This window comes from Hippoglossus stenolepis, chromosome 2, assembly GCF_022539355.2.
Source record: "Hippoglossus stenolepis isolate QCI-W04-F060 chromosome 2, HSTE1.2, whole genome shotgun sequence".
Classification (NCBI taxonomy): Eukaryota; Metazoa; Chordata; class Actinopteri; order Pleuronectiformes; family Pleuronectidae; genus Hippoglossus; species Hippoglossus stenolepis.
This window is the reverse complement of record NC_061484.1, coordinates 7,357,872-7,381,720: the sequence shown is the minus strand read 5'-3', so window position 1 is coordinate 7,381,720 and position 23,849 is coordinate 7,357,872. Positions and strand designations below refer to the sequence as shown.

The window sequence follows — 23,849 nt, the reverse complement described above, 5'->3', positions numbered from 1 at the left end:
AATCAAGAAGAGTTCCACATCTATCAGATCCATATGCATGATCTTGGTGTCTGTGGATAGGTAAGAACTCAAAATTCTGTATTAGTAACAGTGTGACAATAAACTGTGATAAACCAAAGGAGAAATGTACATATTTATCCTTGCCTTAAATTCGACATAAGATGGTGAATAGCTCCATGATAGCAATGATGCACAGAGATGCCACTGCTCATGTAGCAATTTATTGACTACAGCTGTACCAAAGTAGATGGAAATACCTCAAAGCAACAAAGTGTTCAGTAACGGTAGGACCAGGCACACTCCATTTATATTTATGATTTAATATCTCCATGATTTCTTCGGCTTTCAAAAAAAATATCATTATGTTATTTGTTCTGTGCCGCTGTCAGGAGTCTGAAGTGTGGCACAGGCACATCTTATAAATGATCAGTAGACAAAAATAAAAGAATTAACATGGCATGGCCCCTTAAAATGCTTATAAATATTATTAAAGTTTAACTAAACCCCTTAAACATAAAGAAAGTAGAAAAGACTAAAACAGATGTGAAGGGATGACACCATAACTGTAGGCAGCGTCTCAACCAATCCATGGCCCGGAACAATAACAAGTAAGTTCACAACTAGTCCAAATCTCCCTGAGAGTCACAAACAGCGGTAGTTGCTCTCAGTGTATAAACAGTATATACAGTCTATGGTGGCAGCAAAGGCCGCTGCCTCCAAACAAAGGTGGGAGCTGCCGCGGCAGGTGCCCTAATGCAGCCTGGCAGCAGTGGGATTTCAAGTTTCAGTTTAATGACACAAAACAAAGGCAAAGCATCAACAGCATTGAAGCAGAATCGGTACAAATATGACAAAGAAATCAGCCACATATAAGAGCGTGCTTCACAAAACAAGTGGAGAAATACAGATCAATTAGTCTTGGTGCTCAGAACAGTAACACGCTGATAAACATTAACATAAACTACGTATGAATCTCAGGGAGTAAGTCACAAACAGCGGTAGTTTCCCCCAAACAGCCGTGGTAACTGTGGCAGCTGCCTCAAATCGCGGCAGCTGCCTTTACATATCAGTGGCAGTTTCTGCTGCCACCGGAAGTGCCTCTACGAGCTGCCGCTGCCACGATTTGAGCTTCTGTCTCTCCCGTGCGGCTCCTGAGAGGGGACGAACCCGGATGTAGAGATGCATTCACCGACACTCGGAGTTTTGGGGCTAAACGCGACTGTGGCACTGGTTTAAAAGCATGAATGTTTCGGAATAACGATAAATACTATAAGTTCTTAAAATATACCCATGTTTGAAAGTAAAATAAGACAACAACAAGAAGCAGTGACAACAAATAACTTTGTGGTCAGTGTGAGGGATGTATCCTAATTGTTATTCTGCGTCAGAGTTTATGACAAACTACCTCTAAACGTCTATTAGGGGAGGGGCCAGAATGAACAGCACAGTGAACATTTCAAAAACCAGGTGGCGGTAGTGAGTCTTTCCTCCTGACCTTATTAGGGCCCTAGCAACAACAGTGCAAAGGCCCTACTGCTTTTCATTTGATTATCATCAGGCAAATGAATAACATTTTTGACGGCTTGAACATTCTCGAAAACTCACCAAACTTTGCGGGCGCATCAGGCCTGGTGAAAATGTACATATTCTGGAGTAATTTGAAATGGGCGTGGCAAAATGGCTCAACAGCACCACCTACAAACACAGCCCCTGAGTTTGCTTTCACCGATTCACTGTTATCCTCCTGCCTGGAGCCGTGCTATCCCTTTAAGCTTTTACATATGGAGCTATGAGGGCATCACATACAAAAAACAAATGTCACATGAAACAAAAGCAGAAACTTTCTGCAAAATCTTAAACACCGTTACACGGTCAGATGCTATTTTAGACAAAACACTTCTCGTTGTAAAAATACATTTGAAATGGCACAATCGGTCAAACATTTCCCTTTGGTTTTTCATTTGGGAGTTGACATGTTTTTTTGCTGTAAAACATTAATTAATTTGTCACACTTTAAACCCAGAGGAGAGTTGAAAAGTCGGCAGTGTGCTGAAAATGCTGCCATAGACATTGAAACCACAGCCCACATGACTTGAATGCAGCACATCCCTCGAGGGGCTGATGGGGTCTTAACAATGACTGTTTAGCTTCACTGATACCAGATATTTACTTTACTTTTAGGGGGAGTGCTTGTGACAGGAAGGCTGGAATATTAGTAGTGACACAGAGTGATTAAGTAGCATGTATATATATATATATATATATATATTTATATAAGAGTAGAGTATCTTTTTATTCAGTCATGAAAACATTATACATAGTATACACATAGTTGACATTCTATGTAAAAAGAGAGTGAAAATACACAGGCAGAAGCATGATGCTTATATATGCCTGTCCTACATTACTGTCCATCCAATTCATCATCCAGATATAAACAAAGCAAAACAAACTGATTATTCACACTTGTAACCCTCAAAAATAGCATCATGATGTAATGCATCTCTAGATTTGTTCAGGATTGCTGTCTTTAAAAGTAAACAGTGCACATGCAAATAAAAACAAAACAATAAACTAAGGATAGGCGTTACATTGTCCACTCATTGGTTGTCTGGTTGCCAAGTGATGTTGCTGAGAAAAAATTCCCAGAGGGAAATTTATTAGATTCTGCTTAAAGCCATGTACAGCACATGCAATGTCTCACTTAATTAAACGTGCCTCAATAGCAGCATAAAATACATATTGTGCATATTGAAACCAAGCTGCAGCCGGTGATGAGAGAAACATTCACTTACATGAACATGTACATGCTGTAACCACAGGAGAAGACATTTTCCTCCATAAACAACTCTTCATGGCTTCACTCGTCCCCACTTCTGCGCTGCCGTTATACCTTTTGCTCTTAATCTTTCTAGATCCATCACCTCTGTCTCTGATCTCCAGGCAGTGCCAAGCCAGAATCTTTATGTGTGCTGTCTGAGGTCTCACACACTCCATTCCACTGGGAAAGGAGCAACTTTGCACTTGGTCCGATCTTTCGCAGTCTGTCTGCCGCAGCCAGCGAGGCCAGAAAGCTGGGCTCAGGTCCTTCCACTGGTAGGTTAGTTCACACGTGGCAGAGCGTAGTAGCCAGGATCGAACCGAACTGGCGACATCTGGAGGAAGAGGACCCAAATCTAGACCTGCAGCTTCCTTCTCCAGCTTGTGGTGATGGTTTGCTGCAGCCTCTTTCAGCTCTGGAGGAGGATTCAGGTTAGTGGGTGATTTGCCAGGCGGTGTGTCTCCATGCAGCAAAAGCCGCCTATCACCGTCACCCTCAGTGGCCTCAGGTGGCTTCTCTATAGACGTCCAGAAGGGGTGGAAAGAGCATCCAAGAAGATGCGGGAGGCGAGAAGGCCGGCGGTGTCTGGGTTTGGGCATGTCCTGGTAATCCTCCATGTTTGTCAGCAGAGTGTATGGACGCATTGGCTGCGAGAAGGACAGGAGACTGGCTCTCAGCATAAGAAATGGTGAATCAAAGCGTGAATCCTCCTGGTCTTGAGGGTTTGAAAGCTGATTCTGTGTTGACATATTAGAAGTAAGAGCTTCAAATCCATGTAGAAGGAGGGACACAGAAAATCCAGCAGAGACAGACACAGTTGAATGCTCCAGACATGATCCTGTGTCTGTATGATTAAACAGAGGAATGTAAAAATCGTTCCTCTAATCTTCCTCTGGCTGCTTCAGGGACTCAGTGTACTCAACACCAGACATCCTTGAGCTCTTAACCAACAACATACTGAAAATGATGGCCTTATCACACAAACAGCAGGCGTATTATGAAGTATGGCCAGAGCCCAACCGAAGCTCCCACTTCTCCTTCAAGGCTCTAACTCACCAGAGTGAAAAAAAATACAGCACGGCTCTACTTTGGTTTGGTTTCATGTAAATGTGTTGATTGCCAGAATTAGGAACAGAAAAAAAAGTGTTTACATATTTCACACAAAGCAGGAAACAAGACAGGAAGAAGCATGATTTGACCTGGATTAAGTGGAGCTGTGTCACCAACCCCAGACACAAGATCTTCAGAAACAACAGATGAAGAGTTTTCTAACACAAAGACGACACTGAGATCGGTTAGAAAACAAGCTCCAGGGAAAATTCACTTCATGGCGGCGAAGAGAAAAACATGTGAAAAAGAGGACGGATGAAACATGTTTGCAGGACAATGTCCCGTTTATTCTCATTTACACAAAATCAAATTTCTTCTTCGAAGGCCTGCGATGGTGTGATATCAAATATATGTTCAACTGTAAACTCTTGTTCACATCGACATTAGAATAATACATTTCATAAATACATCCACATAAAGTTGTACTTACAGAAAGGTACGAACAGCAAAATTAACTAAGAAATACTGCATATGAGTTGATCAGGCACTAGTTCTGTAGTGTCAGGTTTTACTGTGTGTGTGTGTGTGTGTGTGTGTGTGTGTGTGTGTGTGTGTGTGTGTGTGTGTGTGTGTGTGTGTGTGTGTACTTTCAGAGATAACCTGACTTGGCCCAGCCTGTCTGTATGTATAGCCTTCCACTTCCCCACACTCAGAGTGAAAAAAGCTGGTCATGTGATCTGTCCTCTTGCTGGCTTGCCGGTGGCGGCGGTCTGGACGCTGCGGGCGGCATGCTGCGGGTCCCCTGGCTGCTGTGGTCTGCCACCTTTGCCCGATCCTCCAGAAACATATCAAATTCTGCAAGAGATGTTTACAGTTAAAAGGTGTGTGTTTGTTTACGTATGAACACACATAACAGAGCAGGATCTTCAAAACATATTTAAAATTAAATGGCGGTGATGCGGCCAGCTACACACCTTCACTGGACACTCCCTCGCACACTGAGGACTGCTGCCCCTGCATGTCCAAACACAAGAAAACACAAAGGCTAAAGATCACATCATACTGTTATCAATCACTCTCCCTCCTAACACCCACAGCGTTAGTTCCATAGAAAACTGTATATAACCTCACCATATCGCAGGATAACCACTTGTCAATATTGTTCTGCGGAGAGTTTTTCGTCTGTGGCATCTAAGGGGAAAAGTATTCAAGAGACAGACATGAGGACACTGTGTTGTAGCTATGTATACAAACAGAAATACACTTTGTACTCTCAAAATAAATCTTCTCTTCACATCCTGGTGTGTGTGTTACTGAGGTTCACTCACTCCTCCTGTGACCTGCAACCTGGTGTCCAGAGCTCCGGCGAGGCCTTCCACTGCTCCTGGGTCCTCATATCTGACACTGGACACACCCATCAGGGACATATTGTAATGATGCAATGTGGGTTATATTTAGGTGAATAGGAACTGACCAGGATCAAACCATGGACATTACATTTCTGTGACATGCACTGTTACCATAAGTCTTTACTTGTTATTAGGGATGGACTTTTTTTATGTGATGCAGTTAAGAAAAAATCTAAATCAGCAACGTCACAAAAATATCTTGGCCTAATACTTCACTTTTATATTCAAGGCTGCACACAAATATACAAAACACATGTTCCTCTTTGCCCCCATTTCAGACCTGGTATTAATATCTGTCCTGAGTGATCCTAAGTGAACACACCCATATGTATCCTAAATGCGTCCTGAGATCCAATCACATCTCCCATTCGGAGGTGGTCTGGGACGCATGTGGCCACCTACTCTGCTGACGTCCTCTGACTTGCTACAGTTTCCCAATGATTCAAACGTATTTTTAAGTTTCTCAGTTTCCATATCCTGATTTGTTTGTGGCCACAATATCAACACTGACCACCACACAATGATTGATACCTTTCTTAAATTGGTCAAAATCTTTCTTTATAGCACTGGTCCATGAGATTCATTCAGACCCTCCTGATCTCTCTCTACCTCCCTCATGCCGACACAAACACAAACATTGTCATTTCAACAACATGTTTTTTTCTTCTCAAACAGAAATGATGCACAATGATTATTTGCTTATAGAGCAGGAAAGTGAGATACGATCACAGGTGGTCACAGGAGACACATTCAGGACGCACTTTTGTGCCACGTGTGAACAGAGGAACTTCATAATATCGACTTGTGACTGGATCTCTCAGGGCGGATGTTAATACCAGGTCTGAACAGTCTGTCTGTCACCAGTTACTGTAGCACCACTCACCTTTTCCTCTGATCAGCCAGGGAGCTGCCTCTGGTCTGAGCAAACATGTCAAACTCCTCCTCCTCTTCTGAAAGGTAGAGGGTTCACTCATGAAGTCACAACTCAATGTAACAACAGCCAAGATTTTGTAATGCATCCTGTAGTCTTTGCAAAACATTACTCACAAGCAAACAAATGGACACAGGTGAAAACATAACCTCCTTGGCGGAGGTAATAATAAAACCCTTCTGACTGATCCTCTCTCCACATACAGATCACATGGTACAACAATGCATTTTTTTTTAGGATTTACTCCGTGGATCCACTGTTGCTTTTCCTACTATGTATGCCACCCATGTAATGTCCAGCCACAACATCCTGTTTTTACCAGACAAACAACAAATAATAAACGCTAGACTTTAGTTACAAGAGATCATTCATGTAGATTTGCTGTTGCAAAATACGGCACATACAGTATGAGGTTAAGGTCATACAGCGTTGACTCACTGTGAGGGGCCGGTTGCCTCTGATTGGTGGAGGTGCTTTCTGTTGGTTGGCTGGTTGTTGTGATGACAGCAGGTTGGCTGAGAGTGGGCGGCTGTGGGCTGACGTCGATGAGGCTCGTACTGCTGGCAGAGCTCTGCTGAGAGGAGGACACGGCCCACTGGGTGTGAGTAATCTCTTACAGCTCACGTGACAAAGAAAAGAAGTTTACACCTCACAGCTTTTTGGGAAATGCAGTAGTGCGTTCATTATTTCAAACAAAAGAGGAAGACAACATCTGTCATCGTACCTGCTGAGGACTTGAGATCTGGGCCTTGTTAAGTCTGTCAAACCTAAAATACAAACATAATACAACGAACGTGAAATTAAACAAGATACATACAGCTTATTTAAAACGAGCCCTGTCTGACTCATTTAAAACAGCAAAAGCTCGGCTGCAGCTCACCTCTCGTAGCGGATGAAGGCGTTGTTGAGGTCATCGTTGACCACGAGCAGCTCTTCCATAAACCCTTCATCCAGCAGCTGGGGGATGAGCTCCACCACCCGAGTCTGCATGTTCTTACACACAGAGTACAGCTGCTGCTCACGGAGAGGGAGAGAAAAGTCAAGATCGTTATTAATCCTTCACGTTAAATCCAGACCAAGAAAGATGCTCAGGAAGTCGAGGAAAATTTTGTAAACGAGTTGCTGACATGATCACTTTTATACCAATTAATATTATTTTACATTCAGCTCCAAAAAGGCAGCTACTAATGTTAGCTTGTCACATTTTTGTCACTTGCAAGTTTTTCTGTTTAACATGCACATTTTAAGTTATTTGTACGCTGTCACACCTAATCCATGCCCTTCGTTATTATGCAAATATTGGAAAGAGGTGTCAAGACGTTGCTTAAACGTTCAAAATATGTTTACAGCGACCATGTTTTTTCCGCATTCTGACTTCGAAGCACATGATCACAACAAAGTCAGAACACTGACTTCACAACTCAGGAAAAAGGACCTTTCCTCTGACTCCTTACTCTAAAAATAAAAAGTGGACCGTCAGGATTAATAGATCACAAACTACAAAAGAAGACCAGTTATGTGGTACATGTCCTCACTGATGATTGTTTTTAACAGTGTTGAAACGGTGGGGGCATGTTTTCTCCTTCTGTCACACTATGATAAGACATGCTAGACCATTGTGACACATAAAGTACAGACTTGTAGCAGCTCCGTATCATCAGGCTTGCTCTGTCCAGGTACAAGCTCATTCAGCATTTCAGACATCACTGTGAGATTCCCCTTCACCAGCGCCAGCTCGCTCCGCAGCTTCTGCTCCTGGATAAATGCAAAGAAAACTAAACACGGCCATTTTACAGTTTGTTTGTTTGTTTTTTGCTAACTGTTAAGGTTAACAGTGATACAAGCAACACAGTTATTATTCAAGTCTGATTTGACTTGTCATAGCAGGAAATAAACAGATGGAATTAATATTGTTAACACTGGCTCTACTCCAGCATTCACTGCAATGCAATGAAACAACAGACAATGTTATAACAGTAGTTTAAAAGTTTAAAAGTATCTATTCAGCTTCAGTTTCAGCCAACACATTAAAAGATTAGTTAAATCAATTTGGTTGACAGAATGCTATTTTTATTCTGAAAACAAATGCTAAAATACTCTCTCGTCTCTACTTGTGAAATCAATTGTTTTGTGTTTTGCACTGTTTGTCAGACAAAATAAAGAAATTCAAATGTCACATTTGGTTTTGGGAAATTGTGGTAGAAAATGTCAGATTCTTATTTTATTTTTTTTAAACAAGCCCTTAATTGATTAGTCAAGAAAATTAGATAGGAAAATAATCAGTGGTTAATCAGCTAAAGAGTAAATCCTCCAGATAATATAAAGATTAGTTGAACTCCTAGACCTGATTAAAGATTTGTATAAATGGTGTTCCAGAGGCTACTTTTAAAGTGAAACTGCACAATTTAATGTGTTTTTCGAGCTGTAAACTAAATGATATGACTGTTCTTTGATTAAATACATTAATGTTGGTTTTAATAACAAATGCATTAACAAATATTTAAATAAATCTACATTTATGGGTTGAACATGGCTCATAATATCACCCAGCCCTTGCAGGGCCAATGTTAGAGTCAACACTAGCTGACAGCTGTTATTTGGCAGTGGTACCTGTTGTGCAGACAGCGATGCTGGTCTCTCGTTGGGCTCAACTGGAGGTGAAGCGTTCAGAGTGGTCGCCTCTGAGGGAGCCTGTGGTTGTGACTGAGGTGCGGGAGGAGCGACAGCTGTCGTGTCAGGAGTCTCGTTTTCCGGGATACTCTGCGAGATGAAGGCAGAGAGGTCCAGCATATTTAGATACACACGTGTCTGTTTTGATTTGATGTGGTACTTATAAAATCTGCAAGCAGTCTCACCCTGTTTGGAGTGTGGATCGGGGACAGAGCGTCCAGGTCCGTCATGGGGAACTCCAGACCTCGCCTCCTCAAGTCGTCATACACATACACCACCCCAGCCAAAGAAGGAGAGCTGCGAAATGCATCCGCCCAGGACTGGAGATGGGAGCGAGAGCATATGAGGCCACATAGTAAGAATGAATGAATCTTCCGTCCAACACAGTAAACAGTCCAAAACAAAGATCACATGTGAAGAGGAAGAAAAGCAACATGGAGCGAGAAGAGACAGAAATGATCCTTTAGCATTAACAAGCCTGATTCTGTCTAAAGTTATCATTCGTGCTCGTCTGTGATTACAAACAACTGGTTCTGACCATGAAGCACAGAGATGCACGAAGCTATTTAAATGACAAAGAATACTGAAGATTACACTGTTGTACATGACTGCAGACATAATAGAGTTGAACATGACCCTCATGATACAGCTGAAGACATTGTTAAACCACATACAGCAAGAACTTTTAAAGGGGACATAGCATGCAAATTCCACTTTGTTAGTGCTTCTACAGGTTAATGTGGGTATCTGGCATGTCTACCAACCCAAAAACTCTGGGGAAAAAACACTTGCGCGTTTTGTTATAGTTCCTCTAAGTCAGAAACGTCATGCTTGAGCGACTCGATTGAGCTTCCTGGGTATTGTGTCGTAACAAGGTACTGGAAGTCTCCCTACATGGTCTTACAAAACTCCAGGACAACAGAAGGGGAATACAAAGTATGGGATGCATATTTGATCATTTATATCATATAAAATATGTAATTTATATCGTTTAAAATCATGGGGGGAGAGGGGGGAGGGGGGAGCTGGCTCATTAGCATTTAAAGGAACAGGCACTCAAAACAGGTCACTCTGTGGAGGGCTGTTTTATACAGGGTAAAAAGGGTGCTGTTTTAAATGATCCTTGTGGTATTTTGACCAAAGTATGTTACAGACATTTCATTAAGACCCCAAGGAACCATATCAACTTGTGGTAAAATGGGCATGCTATGTCCCCTTTAAGAACTTTTATTTTCTAAGCTTTTTGTCAAATGTGCTGGAACGAGGGTCACTTTCTCTTTGCTCAAAGCTATAGTGTTAACAGTAATCAGGAATTCTTTATGGAAGTTGGACATATATTTGTCCCCTCTCTGTAAACTGTGGCCCCTTTATGACACCTGATTTACAAAAATCAGAGATATTCCACTGAGCTGCTAGTTGGACAAAATATGAGGAATTGTGGTCTGTGAAAATGCGTCGGGTATGTATGTCATATATGACATCTTTTCACACATGAATATTACTTGAATATTAAATGAAACAAGCAGCAAATTAATTCATAATAGAGAAAATCATTAGTTGCAGTAGACAGTTTCTATCACACTGTCCCCTGAAGGAAGCATCCCCTTACCTGTATGAGGCTGAGCACCCTGTCATGGAGGGCAGTGGGTGGGTTATTTTTGGGCAGAATGGAACGAACCAAAACCCCTTCAATGAACTCCTGCGATGCCACGAGGACATGGAAGCGGTGGCCGCAGTTCTTCACACAAGCCTCAAGAACCTGTGAGACCCATGAGATAAAGAGACATATTTAAATCAAAATCAAAATGTAAAACTAAAGCTTTGGTCGTCATGTTCTCATTATGAATGTTGATCCACTATAAGCATGTGCACTGAAACCATTGCCTCTAGACCACCAGCCAATCAGGAGCTGATCTCATGAACAAATTCATAAAACATTTATATACAATGACCTACAGATGATTAACTCACAGTAAGGGCCAACATGATCTCTCTGAAGTTCTTGTTTCCTACGATCCTCTTCTTTAGAGCTTTGACTGCATCTTTGGGACTAACAGGGAGAACAAACTTTGCGGCAGGTGATCATTGAACATTTATTTCCATGTTGATATTCTAAAAATAAAAAACAGGCAATAATCATTAACAAAAACAGAAAAATAGGTTTTCTGTTGAAGAAGCACTAATGAAAGTAGTGCTGTTCATGATTCAAATGTTCAAGGAACGACAATAATGTCTATTAGTAAATAAAAACGTTTTACTGTAGACATCTAACTACAACAAACACACTTTAGACTTAGAGTGACATTCTTCATAGCATCACAAACCAAATGGCAAATGAACTATAAAAAATGGTCTTTAATGTAATAATAAAAACCAGCGCCAAAGAAAAGAATGTAACTGTAAAGGTAAAACTGTGATACAGTGTAATAACTCATCAGAAAGGTTGGGCAGTGTGCACCAGATCATGAGACCGTGCTGGGTGGCCTGGATTTGCCTCTTTCACCAGTAATCATGATACTGACTTGTACTGAGAGGTCAAGAACAGGACAATCTCAGTCTCCACTGGCTCGTCTGCTCCACTGGAGAGATAAAGACCAAAAATAACTTAGCAGAGGAAACCACATCATCCCTACCCCTCGTCCGTCTCATTGATGATGTCACATATCTCTATGTTGAGCCCCCAGTCCTCCGAATGCAGAGCGCCGCCGGTTGCTCTTTCTGTCAACAGAGGGACAATCAAGAGAAGTTACAGTAATACTACTGACATGGGAACAGACACGTCACAATAACCAGAAGAAATACTCCCACTATCAAGATAACTGAGTCATAACAGGAAGTCATTTTAGTTGGTCTTTTTAAGGATTATTTTATAAATAATTTGAGGATAAATGAGTTAATTTAGACAGATATGTGTGTTATGATTCATATCATTAAATTAAATGATTAATTTGAAACAGTGCCAACGCTGTGATTAATTATATTATATTAAGACAGGAAGCAGGATCACCACATGACCGTTTCAAGGTCTGCCTTCATAAGAGGTGCTTTTATTGTTATATCCCTGGATCTTGCACAAAAGTTCACATTTCCAGTTCTGATCACTTGAGGTTACAATAAAGAATCTGAAGTTTCAAATCTTAAGTACTTTTACAAAAAAATAAATGTTAGTTAAAAAATATGCTTAAGTTTGAATTTAACCTTTTTTGGTGACTTGGCCAAAGTATAAATCAGCTGTGAGCACAACGCTGAATGTCACCCTGTTGAACTTGATGGCAAACAGTGGCTTATTTATGTGTGGTTTAGCCGGTATTTATGCATGGTGCATTATGCATGGTGCATTATGCATGCTCCACCAACTCCTGATGGAAACATCTGGCTCTGTAGCTGCTAAACACTTCACTATGTTCACCAAGTAGTCGCTAACTTTGTCCAAACATAGTTGCTGGCCAGAAAACCAAAACAACTACAGATAACTTCAAAGTCAGTTTCTCCATATTCATATAAAATGCTCACTAGCTACACTTAAACAAAAGTATCTTAAAGTAGTGAAGGCACTTTGTAGTTTGGCTTTCTTGAAGAAATTGTACTTTCTTGATTCTTGTTGTTCTGGGTTTGTACCCTCATGGTTGAATGCACTTATTGTAAGTCGCTTTGGATAAAAGCGTCAGCTTGTAATGTAATGAAGGTCTGCTGCTCTTCAAAAAAGTTGGCTGCCTTGCTATAGACACATTTCATTCACTAGATCCAGATTGTTATTTGGATATGCACCAAATTGCACACAGTCATAAATATCAGTCCTCTAAACATGTCAGCTTTATTTTCTTGATACTGCTGACTAACAGACAAACTTAATTTTCCTCGGTATCGGTCTATCTATCTGTCTGCCTGTCTGCCTGTCTGTCTGTCTGTCTGTCTATCAAACAAATGAATATGAAAACACAACCTGGAGTTAATTAAGGCAGCATACTCCAAGATATAAGATATTCTAGAGTTTTTCCTGAATTATACATTTCCCATAATACAGCAAAAAAATCCATCAGTTTATAGCTGCAGTGCCAAAAAGAAAATGTAATCTTCAAACCTAAGCCGAAATAACCTTGATGATAATTTAAACTGTAAAGCAAAGAAAACAATCGACAGTGTTATTATGGGAACTGCACTGCCGGTTGAGAGAATAGGTTTTCACCTCTGACATAAAAAGTTTAGCAATCAAAGCCAGCTTTCTTTGCCCTCCACCCCTCACAGGCTCCTCATAATCTCCTTCATTCCTTTCCACCAACACAGCCCTCAAAAAAAACCTTCATCACTGCCTTTCTCAATCCCATCAGGTTCCCTCCCCTCTCCACCCTGCTGCTGCTGCCTCCACTTCATGTGACTGTCAGCTGCTTCTGTTCTCCTTTGCCTCAGAAGGAGCTGAAGCCACTCGGAAATGTATGTGCTAGAAAGTGAGAGAGGTTGAGAGGAAAGAAGGAAGAGGAAGGTCGGCTTGAGATCAGATGGGTGTGTCATACTCTCTCACTACTCATCACTGTCCTCATGACACCAGTAGCTGCTGCTGGCCTCCAGTGGTTTCACACACAAAAAAAAAATCACCCTCAATTCAATTTTATTTGTATTGCACCCAATCAAAACATATATTGCCTCAAGGCACTTTACATTGTACGGTTGAGACCTTTCAAAATGAAAGAGCAGCCCTTTAGTGACAGAGGAGAGATGTGCGTCGACCGGTTGGGGTGAGAGGGGAAGAATGGGGGAGGGAGGAAGGGGGCTGGCAAAGAGGGGAGAGAGAGAGAGAGAGAGAGAGAGAGAGAGAGAGAGAGAGAGAGAGAGAGAGAGAGAGAGAGAGAGAGCACCCTGCCGCCATCACTGAGGAAATATATCTGCTTTAAAACTTGCACGACCTCTCATTTCCTTCTTGAACCGGAGCAGCGATGTTCTAACTGTTGTGAGGCTGTAGCCTCACTCAGCACATCTGTGACTGAGGAAGTGAGCGGAAGCAACAGGCGGCTCTGTGATTCGCCACGGCAGCTGTCACTTTGCCACAGCGACCAATGGCATTCAAGACTCCGAGAACTGAGTCCCGCCTCCTCTGCGTCATTTTCTCTTCAGACTTTTCTTTTACGTTTCTGTCATTATGAAACATTTAGGAATATGAAAGCTAGAAATAAAAGCGTGTTTCAGTCACTTTAAGCACCGTGGGTGTGGTTATAACAGTTATATAAATTAATCTACTGACGTTTATTTATTCCAGCAGCTCAACGACTAACATTTACACATTAAGTTTGAAAAGCAAAGCGACTCACCGATTCTCTGGCCGACGGGCGTGGAGAAGGGGTTTCCTATGAGAAACTCCATCTTCTCCCCGAGTGAAAACATGCCGGCAGACTGGGTCCACAGCGCTCGAGTGAAGAGCTAAAGGCTGAGCTGCTGCAGCCTGTGTTGTTTCCTCTCGGATCTCAGCGAACACCGCTGCCTCTGAGACGCGCTGGCCCTGTGAGCGGTCACGTGAAAACACACAGAGCCAGGAAACAGCATCAACACACACCGCTGCCCTGTGATCACATCACTTTTCACACACACACACACACGCACACACACACACACACACACACACACACACACACACACACACACACACACACACACAGAGGATTAAGACGCTTAAGGTTCGATTTTCAGGCCCCAAGTAAAACAAATATATAAAAACATTCAGAAGTCTTCAGGAGTAAAAATAAGTAAAATCAATTATATTCCCCAAAAAACGGTTAAAGGAAGGTTAATTTGTTTAGGACTTTTTTTAAAGCAAGGCCATTCGAGGTGCTTTTAAAAGACTTCATGGTAAATTGTAAAAGCAACATATACTATACTACAAATAAGAAGTACAGAGAAATCAAATAGAGAATAGAATAAATTTTACATATATAAACAACATAAAAAAAAAGAGAAACACAAAAGTGTAAGCAACCGCGCAATGTAAGAAATGGGTAAATATTTGATTTCAATTAGAGGTCATGGCAGACAGGAAAGTCTTCAGCATTTAATTTAAAGAACTGAGAGTTGCAGCAGACCTGCAGTCAATTCACTGGATGCTTGTTCCTAATATGATAAGTATTTAGTTTTGAGTCCTTAAAAGGAGAAATTCCACAGTTTAAAACTAATTCAAAGTAAAGGCCTTTCAACCCTTAAATGTAAGCACTGAAGCAACTTACCTAAGTAAAGTATGAGTGTTTCAAAATTGTACTTCAGGTGTTGAACTATGGGCCGGTTGTAAGAACATATTTTTTTTGTATGTATATGTTTCTTTAAAACCTTAATCGTTGACTTTAGCTGTCAAATGAATGGACATAGACTTGAATATTTTGTTCTGAAACAAAGAGTGAATGAGAAATATAAAGTTACATAAAATAACCACAAATACCTGAAAAGTGTACTTAAATGTATTGAGTTACTTTGTACTATATTTCAAATCCAAGCATCATTATAACTGCACTTGAAGTTTGACTTTACCTTTTCCTCTATCTGGTAAAAAAAAATGAATCAACCACCATCGACCTTTTGTCTTTTTCATTCCCATCTCAAATTGCCTGAAGATAACCTAACAAAGAGATCAATTCTACACAGTTAGAAATGAGAGAGAGATCTGATTATTTGCTTAATCAGCTTGAAAAGATTTTATTCAAAGAAATGTTAAACAGGCTATAACTCCCTGGGGGACTCATATATCATATTTCTTTAAACAATGTGAAAACAAATACACTACAGCTACTTTTGATTGCAGCACCAATACCTACAGCTTTGCAACAACCCATGAGAGCCATTTATATAACGATTTGTGTTATTATATCTTCATTCCTACACTGGTCTTTTACAGGAGAAAATAAATGTTAGAGAAAATGTTTGATTCTGAACTGGCTGTTGTACACAGAGCCACTGGAGTTTGCTGAGCTGTTAACAAAAAAAAAAATAAGACGTTTGCTCTGGCAGATTTTCATTCTAATCTTTCACAAGCTTATCCTCTCATCTACAATGTGTCGACTTTCGTAAGTCTGTTTATTGCCTAACTACTAAATTCTTCTCAGAATGTGCTTCCTCACAACAAAAGTCTTATGACATTTTTGTCAGTGTTGTTGCGTGCTCTCTGTTGTGGATCCTTCAAAATAAAGTTACAAAGTGCTTCACAATAAAACAGATGATGCAACTAAATAAAACACTATGAATAGTTTCAACCATTGCAGTAGTTCAGAATATGCCAGTCTTAAGAAGAGATACTTAGTTTGTCTGCCTGAGATCTCCAGGCATCAATCATGAAACATATTAAAAATGTACATTGTCACTCTTAAATACATGTGTTCTCATTTCATGCAAATCTAGTCTTATTTTTGCATGCATACATTCTCAGTCTCACATATATTGTAAATATCTCATATCTATATACAGTGCACACTGTGGTTAGTTAGTAGAAATTCCAAATTATGAAACCACAGATAATTCCCTTACCTGTCGGTGCTGTGTCTTACAGTAATACCACATTTATGAGAGTAGCACCACCTTGTGTCGTTTTATGTATCCTGCATCACATCAGAAAATATAAGTGAGTTATACCTCTTATATAAAGAGGAGCAGTCACTTACTGAAAATAGAAATAATATGTTAAAAGCTAGTGACCATATATGTAATTCTCTGTTCTCTGATGTTGTCTGAGAGAGATGTGGTACAACATGTAACAATAACGTCCTTACTTGGACACGTATGAAAGGCAGCTGTACAAGCCACCTCTACTTGTTTCACACATAAACACATAGTAGAGGTTTGTCTACAGAAATGACTATTTCCTCTGAATTATTATACTGTTGTTTTTTGCTTTTGTATCTCTTTCTATTTTATCCTTTAATTCGTCTGCAATCCTTGTTATTATAAAAGCTTGTAATATACACATACATATTGTCATTCGTACATGCATATGCAAAACAAATCAAACATGTATATATAAATGTTTATATTGCCTACTCTTTTTGTATACCATATCTTCCGATATACGTATAAATGGTCTAACCTGCACAACATATCCACATTTGGACACGTTTATCCCAATATCTCCTTATACTTATTTACAAATAGTTGTTTACATGCTCGAGCAATCATCCTGTGCCAATTCACTTTACTCAATAATATTTCTATATCTTATCTTATCTGATCTTTGCCGTCTTTTGTGTATTTATGCAGTGTCAGCACTAGGTGGCAGCATTGAATCTAAATGTGATAGGAAGTGATAGCTCTGTGATCTGTGTAGTTGTGTTTTATTTTGCTCCTGACACACAACCCCACTTTATGGACATGGTGTATTTCTGAAGTGGTGAAATAATGACAGTCAAGTTGATATACAGACTCTCTTACTCGAGGGAATCTCCTCTTATGTGATCCTGATTGAGGACTTGAGTTGTAGTAAGAGTTGCATCCATAACCTGTGTCTCAGAGAGGAATGTATGTCACAATAAATTGAAAGTAAGAGCAAAGCCTGTGCTGTTATGTACAGTATAGCCCTGATACTTTTTCAGATTCAAACCTATGATTGTTACGTTTGTGAGCATCTTGGTTGTATGTGTCCCCAAACCACAATCCGGTTTCTCAAGTAAATAACAATCATGATAATGTCTGGAGAATGGCGTGAGAAACAGACTACTGCCAATTACCGATGTCATGTCTGAACACGCACACCTGTTCACAAACAACTCCATGTTTAAATTCCATGTCTTTCTGCTGCTTAAAAACACATGTCTAACAGTCCAACATCAAAACACGGAAGAGGGGAGACGGCACATTTGGATTGATCTCATTACTCTGATTGAACAGCAACTAACATGTTCTGTCTGTGACGATGTAAACTTAGTGACCTTTAAGTTCCTCAGGGTTCTGGTCCACAGATTCTTTAAGGCCTTTATTGTTTTTATGATCCTTGCGTGTGAATAGTTTTTACTGTTCGTTCTCATACATTACCATCATGAATAGATTCTATACATACATCTACAACTTGCACAGTCTATTTCTGCAGACTTTACGCATTGTGGGTGGAGTAGATCATAAAGAGTCCGATTAGACAGCCCAGAGGGGTGAGGATGAGAAAAACCAGTGTGTTGTCTCTTTGCTCCTGGCTGTAAACGGCCTGGCATGAAACAGAAACTCAAAACCCTCACGCCATTGTATGCACAATGAGAGGTCTGTATCAGGCCTCTGTGGACAATGACATGCATGTTTCCTGTATATATATTAGCCTGCCGCAGAAGAAACAGCCACATAGCTGAAAATAACACTAAGGAAACATCTTATTTTTGTGATTATTATTATTATTATTATTATTATTATTATTATTATTATATAATTAGCATGTTGTTTTCAATGTTTTGTATTCTTGTTTTCCTTTTTCCTATTTGTGAAGCTAATAATTATAATTGATTTATATAGCACCTTTCAAAACAGTTGTTCAAAGTGCTTCACAGTGACAACAAATTAAAACAAGAATACAAAACAAGACAACAAGCAAAACAATAAAATATCAAAGGCAGCAGATAAAATAATACATCATTTAAAAGCAAGGTGAAAAGGAAAAAGATGAGGTAAATATAGGTAATAGCAAAAGAACAGTAAAGGCAATTGTGTAAAAGTACATTTTGGACGGTTTAAAAACACACAGTGAAGTTTCTTTACTAAAGTATTCTAAAGTGTTCGAACCTTGACACCTTCGGTCGTCACTCTTGACCAAGTAACCTCTAACAGGCCCTTACCAGAAGATCAAAAGATATTATAAGATATTCTTTTTTAATAAAAGAGACCAGAGTGATGGGAAATACAGAATGTTTCCAGTGGGTTATCTCAGTGGTTGTGTTTCACCCGGGCTTTCAACTGATTTGTGCAAATTCAATATCATCCATATGTTTTACTGTTTATATTTTGTTAACATATTGCTGTTTTTTTCCTCCTAGTTCCTTGTGTTTATATTGAATTTATTTATTACCTTTACTGTTTATTTCACCATTCCGCTTTTGCTGCTGTATCACAGTAAATGTACTCCATTGTGGTACTATTAAAGGATTATCTTATCTTATCTTAACGTAACTTAACTCATCTTTTCTTAGCTTTACTTATCCTAACTTATCTTACCGTAACTTATCTAATCTTAACTTATCTTAACGTAGCTTATCTTAACTTAACTCATCTCATCTTTTATTCGTTTAGCTCATCTTATTTGACCTTAACATATCTTACCTTAACTTAAAACTATGCCTGGGGGGAAATGTGTAGAAAACGACACATGAGCACGAGCTGCCACAAAATCACGCACGGCCATGGAAGCGACCAGGAAATTGCATGCATGTATGTAGAAAATGCACTTTGCCTGTGTATGTGTGTGTGTGTGTGTGTGTGTGTGTGTGCGTGCGTGCGTGCGTGTGTGGTTGCACTGGTTGTAAAGTGATCCCTCCTACTCCCGCTGGGTCGTTGTGCAGAGGAGGGGCGAAGAGGAGGAGGAGGAGGAGGAAGAAGAAGCAGAAGCAGAAGCAGAAGCAGGAAGGCAGAGAGAGAGAGAGAGAGAGAGAGGGGGAGAGAGAGAGAGGTAGGGAGTCAGGCTGTGAATGCTAACGAGCCCCGTTCGTAACCACACGCAGCTCCGTGGGTCGGCTTCGATAAAAACCAACCCGTGAAGCAATGGAGAGGACCGAGGAGCAGCGTTAGAAACACCTACTATGCGCCAGTGCCGCGTCCGCCCCGCAGGCGTGCAGCAGCCTCACCGTCGTCGGCACGTTTGATACGAAGAAGAAGAAAAGAAAAAAAACCACAACGTCTTTTTTTCCGCTGAGTGAAATGTGTCGCTGCTGCTCCGGACTCACATTCTGACAATGGAGATTGAAAATATCGTGGCCAACACGGTTCTCCTGAAGGCGAGAGAAGGTAAGAGCCATTTAAATGTGTTTTTGTTGTGTTCACCCACCACCACCAATACCACCTCAGCGGCTCGGTCACGGTAGAGCCCGGAGCTGTCGGCGGCAGCAGCCGTCCTCCTCCTCCTCCTCCTCCTCCTCTTCCCCTCTGGGATTTACGCTTCCTCCGTCTCCTCATCCCCTTTGCGCAGCGCTTTGTCTCCGGGCAAAAACACGGAGCATACTGGGTAGTAAACCATCAGCTTGTAGCCACCACCACCACCACCACCACCAGCAGCAGCTCACATATATGTGTTATTGCACCGGGCAGGTTAACACCGGGCCCGCGAAGCAGCGGGGCTGACGAGGGGGATGAACAACGCAGGGAGTGTTTGCAGCACCGCGCGTTGCGTTAGAGGCTGTGTCGAGTGGATTTTCTCACACAAGCACCATTGTGTTTTTTTTGTGGCTATTTACAATGTAAGACGATTTGACGGGCACCGAACTGTGTCCTCGCCACACGACGGTGGAGGTGGAGGCAGTTCAATGTGCGCAGTGGGGCTGCGAGCCTCGTCCTTACCTGTCATTGTAGGTCTGCGTTCGAAGCCTCGTTATGGAGGTGGAAGTGAACGTGTGGTTTGACTTGACGCGAGAATGATGTGCTGCTTTTCAGCTGGGATGGAATCGTAATCTTGTGATAATGGTGGGTTTAGGTCTAGAGGGGTAGTGGGGGGGGGTACAGCCCACCACCACCACCGTGTAGCCCCGGCGGCTACCGCTGCTCGGTGGGCCGGTGATGCCACAGCAGCTCACCTGGAGGTGGTGAAAAAAAGAAGGAGAGGAGGAGGAGGCGAGTATCCATCTGTTTTCCAGGAGGTGGCAGAGCAGAGAGGCTGCTCGGTGGCCTGTGAGTGGGCGCAAGGTGGGTGTTCAATACTGGATCAGCACCCAGAGGGGAGAGAGAGGGAGAGAGAGAGGGAGGAGGGGGTGTTATTACTGCTCAACGATTTCCACTCGTGTTTTTTTCCTCTTTCCAATCGCACTGGACAGCAGCAGCAGCAGCGCTGGTGTATATGGTCCCAGAGTATATTGTGCAACTTGATCCATTTTGCTTTTACATACATCCATCGCTCCAGGGGTCGTGGTTCAAACACACACACACACACACACACACACACACACACACACACACACACACACACACAGAGGCCCTCCCTGCCTAAAAGGCTCACATTTTATTCAGTGTGCGTCGTCAGCTCAAGACTAAACACTGCTGTGAAATGGATTGTTCACAGCACCACTCAATCCGTTTCATAGCAGCAAACAGCAGCTCCCTTCGAGGCAGCGGGCTTTCCTTTACCTGCCGTCAAATGGTGCCAGGCATTGTCATGAGTGTTGTTGTTGCACCGATCAGCTCTACAGGCTCGATACCTGTCACAATCTGTGGTCACCAGCGGCTCCAGAATGCCCTCAGTGATAGATCTGACGGTATGAAGCATTCAGAGAGGGGCAGGAGCCTGGTGTCTCTCAACATGAGGCCCCAGAATCACTAAAACATCTGTTGTGAGATCAGTTGCTTTTTTAATAGAAGATTGTGATTTTGATAAGTTTGGAATCATTGGAGTTGTCATTGTTTTTTATGTTATGTGAGGGAATTTGATTATTAGACTAATCAGTAAAGACAATTATCTGTAGTTGTCGTCTTTCCAAGTTTTAATTTAGTTGGTATAACATGGAGAATGCTGTGCAGCATCAAAAAACAGTTTTTTGTAAATATTTCTCCCTGATAATTCACTGTCTTAATTATCACAGAGATTAAAACAGCTAATGGCTCCCTATTTATCTGTGTACGGTGCATAGGAGACTAATTTGGTTTTAATTCACATTTCCAGTGGTGGATGTTTATAGCTGTCAAAGTGTTTCAGTACGTCACAGAGACGATGCTGGTTGTGTTACAACCCCCACAAGAGAAAACAGCTCCCGTGCATCAGAGGTCAGTGGCCATTCATCGGAGGGTTTTGTCTCAAGCCTCCTTCGTGCACGCAGGTGGCATCGCAGCCTCTGCTTGCAGCAGGACGGTGCATGCAGAGGCGGCTTTTCATCCGCAGGAGCTGAATCCAAGCCACTGAGTCAGCAAGAGTTTGCCCTGCTGATGTGTCCTTGAGCAGGACATTAAATCATTTGTTCTGTAACTCGCTGACCTCGCTGCAAGAGAGGGGAGATGACAGAGGAATTCCCGGTTTGGTGCTCAGTCTAAAATCCACTGTGCACGCAGAATTGGAGGTTTTTATAGTTGTTTGCAGGTTTCTCCATCTCACACATCCGTCAGTCTTTTCACAAGATGATCAAAAACTTTTTCATACCTGTTGATGTGAAACTGGGTGAACAGAGTGAGAGGGGTTATGACAGGGTGTGCCCGGTCTGCCTGATTGGAAATGACACATCAAGGGAAGTGGTTTAGAAACAACAGTGTTCCCAGCTCTCTACCCCCGACGCTGTGAATTTCACACATACAACTGGTACAAAATGTAGAAAGGAAAACCACCACATTTACATTATTTAGATTTTATCTTTGCCTCAGAGCTACTTAGACTGCCTAAAGAGATGGGTGCATGAGGAAAAAGTCTCCTAAAGTTAAAGGGAGTTATTCCCATAGCCCCGCTGAGAATATATTAAATTTAGAAAAAATGGTGATTGTGATAATCCCATGAGGGATATCTTTTTTTGTAGAGATGAAACCCCCAGTTTATAAGCCAAGTTTACTAGAATATTTTTCAACATAGCAGCAAGGGTCCGCATTGTTTATCTTTAGGACCATCACATTAATAATTGTTTCGTGAGTCTTAACCCTTTCAAATCTGTTTACTACCTGTTATCGATAGAATGTGATCAATATATTTTATACAGGTATTGGTGCACATATTGGCTTATATTCACTGAAAGCTGCAGTGCATAAAGCAGTTAAAAGCCCTCGATAATTTAGAAACAGTGGAGTCATAGTTTGTCCCGCAGACTCCACTGTTTACCATACTTTGCAGAACCTGAGTGGGCAGAGCACCCTATCACAGTGCAGCAGATGGTGGTGTGAAGTTTGTTAAATACAAAATATGCTTACTCTTCAGCTGTAAAATATCCTGCCTCATTCCATTAATTCGTCAGAGCAATAACTAACCAAATCGTAGGGTCTCGTTTTTCTATTTGTTCCACATAAAAACAGATGAGTTAAGAGAAGAAAATGGGAAACAACCGTTGATATAAACTGTTATGTGACCTGTAGCCTTACATGTAGTTGTATCACAGATTGAAGCAAGCTGTGCCGATCAGCTACTGGAAAATGTTTCTGAGACATATTTTCCTCCTTGCAGAAAAAAGTCAACGGATGTGAATCCTAATCTCCCCCTGATGCTGTAAACAATTAAAACCAAGCTGAGGTTTAACAATTTTTAAGAAAAATCTGCTCTGATATTATTAGATATAATTAGTCTGTACTCTACAGGAATTATTTTGTGAAACTCTCGAATTTTGTGTTTCTGGTTCGGCAGATGACAACCAGTTAAACTGATGCAAAATTTCAAAGAAAAGTTGAAAACACAGAGGTTAACTGTATATTTTTTTTAAAGTTGACATTACGGCTTATGCATTTAACGGCCTACTGGAGGACTTTTTAAAGCATTAAAGTATTAGCTGTTGTACACAGCTTTGTTTTGAGTGATGTACTGCACCTCAGAGGCAAGAGGAGGATCTGGGTGTTATAGTTTTTAGGTGACAGCTCTTTAGCATCTAGGGAACTAGATCAAGTTGCACACACTGACATAATAAGGTCAGTTGTTGTCAGTAAAAGTGCGTTGCCTCTGCCATTGTTACTACTCCTTTTAGAGCATTATTCGTTGATCTTGATAAACAAAATCAGGCATGTTAAGGGGACTGATATTTATGAGTATGTGCAATTTGGTGCATATAAAAATCCTGATCTGGTGAATTTAGCTGTGGATTCATAAGGGGACTTGGGTCTTGGTGAAGGGAATTTAAATTCAAATATTCTTTTTTAGTTTACTTGG

At 41.2% G+C, this 23,849-nt stretch overlaps 3 protein-coding genes across 5 annotated transcripts in view; 1 reads left to right on the top strand and 2 right to left on the bottom strand.

Annotated features, from left to right (window-relative positions):
* Positions 1-2,274: 2,274 nt before the first annotated feature.
* On the bottom strand, positions 2,275-4,037 carry LOC118124611 (noggin-like). The gene has a single exon (XM_035182627.2). The coding sequence runs from the start codon at positions 3,568-3,570 to the stop codon at positions 2,788-2,790; it is 783 nt and encodes a 260-aa protein (XP_035038518.2). The 5' UTR covers positions 3,571-4,037; the 3' UTR covers positions 2,275-2,787.
* A 152-nt stretch (positions 4,038-4,189) lies between these two features.
* Positions 4,190-14,441, bottom strand: LOC118124601 (target of Myb protein 1-like). Of its 2 annotated transcripts, none has more exons than XM_035182613.2 (15): positions 14,185-14,441; positions 11,515-11,599; positions 10,853-10,931; positions 10,491-10,640; positions 9,067-9,201; positions 8,822-8,971; positions 7,850-7,966; positions 7,092-7,225; positions 6,936-6,978; positions 6,650-6,782; positions 6,164-6,230; positions 5,200-5,275; positions 5,003-5,062; positions 4,846-4,885; positions 4,190-4,726 (listed from the first exon to the last, which is right to left on the bottom strand). In XM_035182613.2, the coding sequence occupies exons 1-15, from the start codon at positions 14,255-14,257 to the stop codon at positions 4,581-4,583; spliced, it is 1,488 nt and encodes a 495-aa protein (XP_035038504.1). In that variant the 5' UTR covers positions 14,258-14,441; the 3' UTR covers positions 4,190-4,580. The 2 variants fall into 2 exon arrangements, with proteins under 2 accessions (XP_035038504.1, XP_035038495.1); XM_035182604.2 differs by having other exon boundaries at positions 6,650-6,785; positions 14,185-14,433.
* Positions 14,442-19,402: 4,961 nt separating this feature from the next.
* The window catches only part of grk4 (G protein-coupled receptor kinase 4), a 48,140-nt gene continuing 43,693 nt past the window's right edge, over positions 19,403-23,849 (top strand). The window contains exon 1 of one of the 2 annotated variants that reach the window (XM_035173457.2): positions 19,403-19,822. In XM_035173457.2, the coding sequence (XP_035029348.1) occupies positions 19,771-19,822 (52 nt within the window). In that variant the 5' untranslated portion in view covers positions 19,403-19,770. The remainder of the gene's footprint in view (positions 19,823-23,849) is intronic. The other variant, XM_035173449.2, reaches the window with a different exon arrangement.